Source organism: Abramis brama (genome assembly GCF_963993115.1).
Source record: "Abramis brama genome assembly, chromosome: 20".
Lineage (NCBI taxonomy): Eukaryota > Metazoa > Chordata > Actinopteri > Cypriniformes > Leuciscidae > Abramis > Abramis brama.
This window is the reverse complement of record NC_139982.1, coordinates 1,452,501-1,457,500: the sequence shown is the minus strand read 5'-3', so window position 1 is coordinate 1,457,500 and position 5,000 is coordinate 1,452,501. Positions and strand designations below refer to the sequence as shown.

General features: G+C 44.5%; 1 protein-coding gene across 1 annotated transcript in view; it reads right to left on the bottom strand.

Moving 5' to 3' along the window:
- Positions 1–5,000, bottom strand: part of znf276 (zinc finger protein 276) — a 24,888-nt gene that overhangs the window by 11,659 nt on the left and 8,229 nt on the right. The window contains exons 5-9 of the mRNA XM_084094938.1: positions 4,095–4,173; positions 3,940–4,023; positions 2,233–2,328; positions 1,898–1,973; positions 1,681–1,798 (exon numbers count right to left, since the gene is read on the bottom strand). Of these exons, the coding sequence (XP_083951064.1) occupies positions 1,681–1,798; positions 1,898–1,973; positions 2,233–2,328; positions 3,940–4,023; positions 4,095–4,173 (453 nt within the window). The remainder of the gene's footprint in view (positions 1–1,680; positions 1,799–1,897; positions 1,974–2,232; positions 2,329–3,939; positions 4,024–4,094; positions 4,174–5,000) is intronic.

The window sequence follows — 5,000 nt, the reverse complement described above, 5'->3', positions numbered from 1 at the left end:
CTCGATCAGGACGACCCTCGATCAGAGTTGTGCTTTCCTTCCTGCAAGATGGGTTGGAGAGAAGACGGTCTCCCTCCACCCTCAAAGTGTATGTTTCCGCACATCATGATGCAGTTGAAGGTAAGTCGTTGTGAAAGCATGACCTGATCGTTAGGTCACCCCCGTGGAAGTCAGACGTTGCGGAGCGTCTGACGCCAGGCCTAACACTCGCATGCATTGTGGAACCTGTGATAGGCTAGGTGGCCATATGTAGTGGTCCCTGCAGCAACCCCATATGCGTATTCCTCCACGATCAGCTCCTCTGTGGACGAGCCCGTGTGGGGTCAACACTGCGGTCAGGCCAGGAGACTCAAGCAGAGCGCTGGAAGGGCCGGCAGCAGCGTATTGGTGGATATTCCCCGTTCTGTATATGACATACGTAGAGAGTGACCGACCGAAGGGGAATGTCTCAGTTACGTATGGTCACCCTCATTCCCCGAAGGAGGGAACGGAGACGTACATTGGCTCGTTTAGTTACAGTCGAAGTAGATTGGTCTCTCAAGCGAGATCCCCGTTCTGTCGGATCATCTCTGACATACATCTCTCGTTTTTGTGTTTCTCGGGAATGGCTTGTGGATTTGAACAGCTGACGTTTGTGCCGTCTACCTCGTGGCCATGGCTGGACTGATCAGCGTTTCAATGTCTTTATTTTATTTCATTATGTTTTCCCCTAGAACCTTGTAATAAATATATAATTTGCAACCTTATCAATTTTGTGATCGCTGTTTTTGTTGCAGTAATGAGCCGAATTGGTGGAGGTGTTTATCTGACAAAATTATTTGGCAAAAAAATGTTTTCAGTGGTTCTCTCTTGTTTTTTTGCATGTATTCATAATATCTGTCCAAAATTATGTCAGCAATGTTTCATTGCGTTATGACAAATAAAACAACTGACTCCAAGCACAACTACGCAATATGCTTAAATCTTAAACACATATAGTTAAAAATGTGAATAAAGGGTGAATTTTTGGACATCACTTTGGGCCACGGCTGTAGATGTGTTTTGTCACTACTTTAGAGGAAACCCCCGTTGGTTTCCATGCAATCTGACAGAAATCAACGCTCAATCAAAACAGCAAAGAGTGAAATACACGAGAACATATGAAAGACGTTTACAGACTTCCGAAGCATCCCAGATGATGCACTGTTTCTTTATCTAGTTTCACAGCCAAGAAATCTGGGAATGGATGTTGTTAGTTTGAAAAGAAGTGGCACATTTTACCCTCATAAGGGTTTGAGAAGCAGACATAAAAAGGCAGAAGTAGTAGAAGAAATAACATTAGATACTATTTATACATTCACCTCACTGTGCAAAAAGTCACTACAAGCTCATTTTGAACATAAGTGGGTCAAATTGACCCCTAACCCAATGAAAATAGATGGGAATGATTCACTTTCTCACAGATTTTATCGTTTTAGTCTGTCAAGCTACAGTAGAGGTTCATGTGTTTACATTAATATTTAGTGTTTTTCATAAATGTCCATTTTTGGCAGTTGCATGGAAAAGAAGATCGGCCTATTTGACCTGCAACAGATGAGTTTGAACACAACAGGAGGGTTAATGAGCAACAGCTCCCTTCAGCTCTTCACACACACCCTGTCAGCGGCGTCACCTGTGTGTGTGTGAGTTTGACGGCCTCACCTGTGTGTATGAGCTTGACGTGTCTCTGCAGGTATCTGTCGATCATGAAGACCTTGTTGCAGCCGGGATGTGGACAGGGTCTCTCCCGCACCTCCTCGTGATGCTCCTTGATGTGCTTCTGCAGTGACACACACACACACACACACACACACACACACACACGCAGTGAGTGGAGCTCATGGCAGCAGTGGGCATGTGCTTCAGGAGAGATCAGCACCTTCATGCCGTCGGCTCCTCGGTACACCGCTGTGCAGCCCTGATGAGGACACTTGTAGATGGTGGGCAGCTCCTCTCTGCAGGAAACACATCGCCCTGAAGATGAGTCTACAGAAGCACTTCACACACACTCCTCACCACAGCCTCACCCTGACAGTACTCAACACACTCATCTCTCGCACGAGCGCCTGACTGCTGAGAAACCGCATCTCTGCGCTCTCGTTTCCGGGAGAATCACACCCGTTTATTTTGCGGTGCATTAATGACAAAAGCATTTTGAGCGCTCTGTCTACAGAACGGCGGACCCCAGAGAGCTGTGTGATGATGCCACCTTACCGCTCCGCCTTGATGCTGTTCTTCCAGCCAGGCTTCGGTCCAGGCTTCCGTCTGGCTTTGGGCTCCAGTGTCTTGGTCTCTTTCCTCTTTGAAGAACTGATACAATTGAAAGAATGAGAGACATTTCAGTTCTCCCTGATTAATCTGCTGAAGTGAGTTTCCCTCAGTCTACATGTCAGTTAGATGTCGTATCCGGAGCACATCATCATGTGACTGGTGTATTGAGCTATTTTGGCAGCAGGGCCTCATTTATAACCGTTGCGTCACACAAAACCGGCCCTGAAAGAGCCGAACGCCACTCCACACGCATACGCTGTGATCTATTAAAAACACACTTGTCAGGAGAATGTGCATCTGTAAAGCCCCTTTCACACAGCGCGATGATCCCGGCAAATTGCCAGAGCGCCTTCTGTGTGAACGCAAACTCGACCCGGGATTGATGGTGGGTTGGGGACCGAGTAACATTGCGGTGTTCAGTCCCGGAACGTGCGCTGTGTGAACAAAAGCCGTAATAATGCTGTGTTGTAGTGATGACGCTGAAGCCGGGATCGTTCGCCAGCTGTGAAACGGTACGTAATGCGCAAGTTTATGATCGAATCAGAGAAAGAAATGCACAAGCGTGAGAGAGAAATCTCCAGAGAGAGATCGCAGCTCATAAGCAAACTGAAGACGCTGCTGAAACATTACAAGTCACATCGATGTCACGTGTCTTTACAGGATTTTTACGGGTTGTGTGTGAACGCACTCTCTGATTCCGGAAAATCACTGGCAGTGTGAATGAACCAACATCAAACGAACCCGGGTCACTTTATCCGTGTATTTCTCTGTGTGAGAGGGGCTTAAGTAACTCTGATCTGCGTACGAACATTAGAGACGGAGCAGTTTAACCACACCGATGGAGATCTGCGGGACTGATGAAGGAGAGTCCTAATCATAAATACTGTGCATGTTCACAATAACAGTTTAAATGCATAAAAGAATGATTTAAACTATGTTTTACATCTGATATACACATTTAGATTAAATATGCCACTCTCATTAATAAAGTTAAGCACTTCAATTACATGAAATAATTACAGAGAAGTTACAGATTTTTGTTTATATTCTAATATCAGTAGTGGATGCGCTGCTTCTGAACACTTCCTGCGGCACGCTGTGTGTTAATGCTTGCTCAGCGCGTGATAATAGCAGGATATTACTGTGGTCTGAGGAAATATTTTCACGCAAATAATGATCAATAATGCACAATAAGGGCTTTCTGTTTCCATTAAAAGTATAAATCTATTAAAAATACTATTTGTCCAGTGGAAAAGATTGAGAAAAACTTTCTCTGAAATGTATTTTATACTATTTGATTTATTTACTCAAAAACAAGGCGAGGGTCGGCTACTAAACGATTATCATCAATGTAATGTGACGCACATCTGTATCTCATTTGCATAATGTCTTGTACCGTTAAACATGGGATCACGTGGATGAACATGCATATGCTAATGATATGCAGATGAGGATATAGTAAACGAGGCGTTGTGAGCTCATATGGTTATTTCGGGGTGGAGATGCGCGTTCAGTCTTCCTCTGACTGGGTTTATAAAGGGGATTCTGCGCAGGTTCTGGCGGACGCACGGGTTTAGAGAGGATCCTACGCACAGCTTTATAAAGGAGAGCCCAGAACTCTAGATGGATCTGAGCTGGTGTGTGTGCTACCGTTTGTCAGGGTTCAGATCCGAGCTGTCTTCAGACGAGCCGCTCTTCCTCCTGTCGTCACACTCCTCATCACTCAACATGTTCCTGAACACACAATCCCAGGCTTCACTAACAGATCTCCGGGGTTTCTGGGCTGTTGAGGTGCACGTGTTTACCTGTCCGAGAGCTCACTGTCCACATCATCTCTGTCCTCGAGCAGCGGAGCCACAGAAGGGGCCGTCTCCTCACCGGCGTCTGGAACAGCAGACACACACACCTTACACACACAATACAGTGTCTTTTACACAGTCTGTCTCTATGCAAACTCACAGGCACTTGGAAGGAGCTGTATATATTGCTTATATCATCTTGTAATATTGTTTGTTAATGCATATGATGTTTGTCACCCATGTAGAAGAGGAGGGAAGGAATGTTTTCTTTTGATTGGGAAAAAGAGAACTGCACACAAGCATGCGAGTTCGTGATCGGCAATGGCAATAGGTTATATTTATTTGACCAGTAACAATTCATGTAAATGTAGAAATGTAATATCAGTGTGGTGTGCCACAGGGCTCAGTGCTGGGTCCTCTGCTTTTGTCCGAGTAAAAGTTTCCTGATAATGTCTCCCGAAGGATTTGTTTTCATTGTTAAAACAGTTATTAGTTGGACAGATCGTGAAACTGAATTGCTTCTCCTGATCCGGGTAGAAGAACAAAATGGTGTTCAAAGGTGATTTCTGATTATTGACATCAGAGTTCTCTGGTATTTTGTGAACTCGGCAAACTATCATAGGAACTATATTAAAATTAAAGGCATCCACGGTGAATTAAGATAGCACTTCTGTCCCCCGGAAACGAACCCGGTGGGGTTTTTTTGTAATATGATTTAAAATAAAAAAAACGTGTAAAATGTTTTAAATAACACTATTATTAATTACTGTTCACTGTAGAAATTAATTCTGTCATGACAGGTCATTCTCTCGTGAGATTGGTATGGTAATGGAGATTGGCAATGCTAATGTATTTGATCTGCTACTGCCAGTACATTCACACACATTGCTGTGAGCATGTAGGACATGCTGC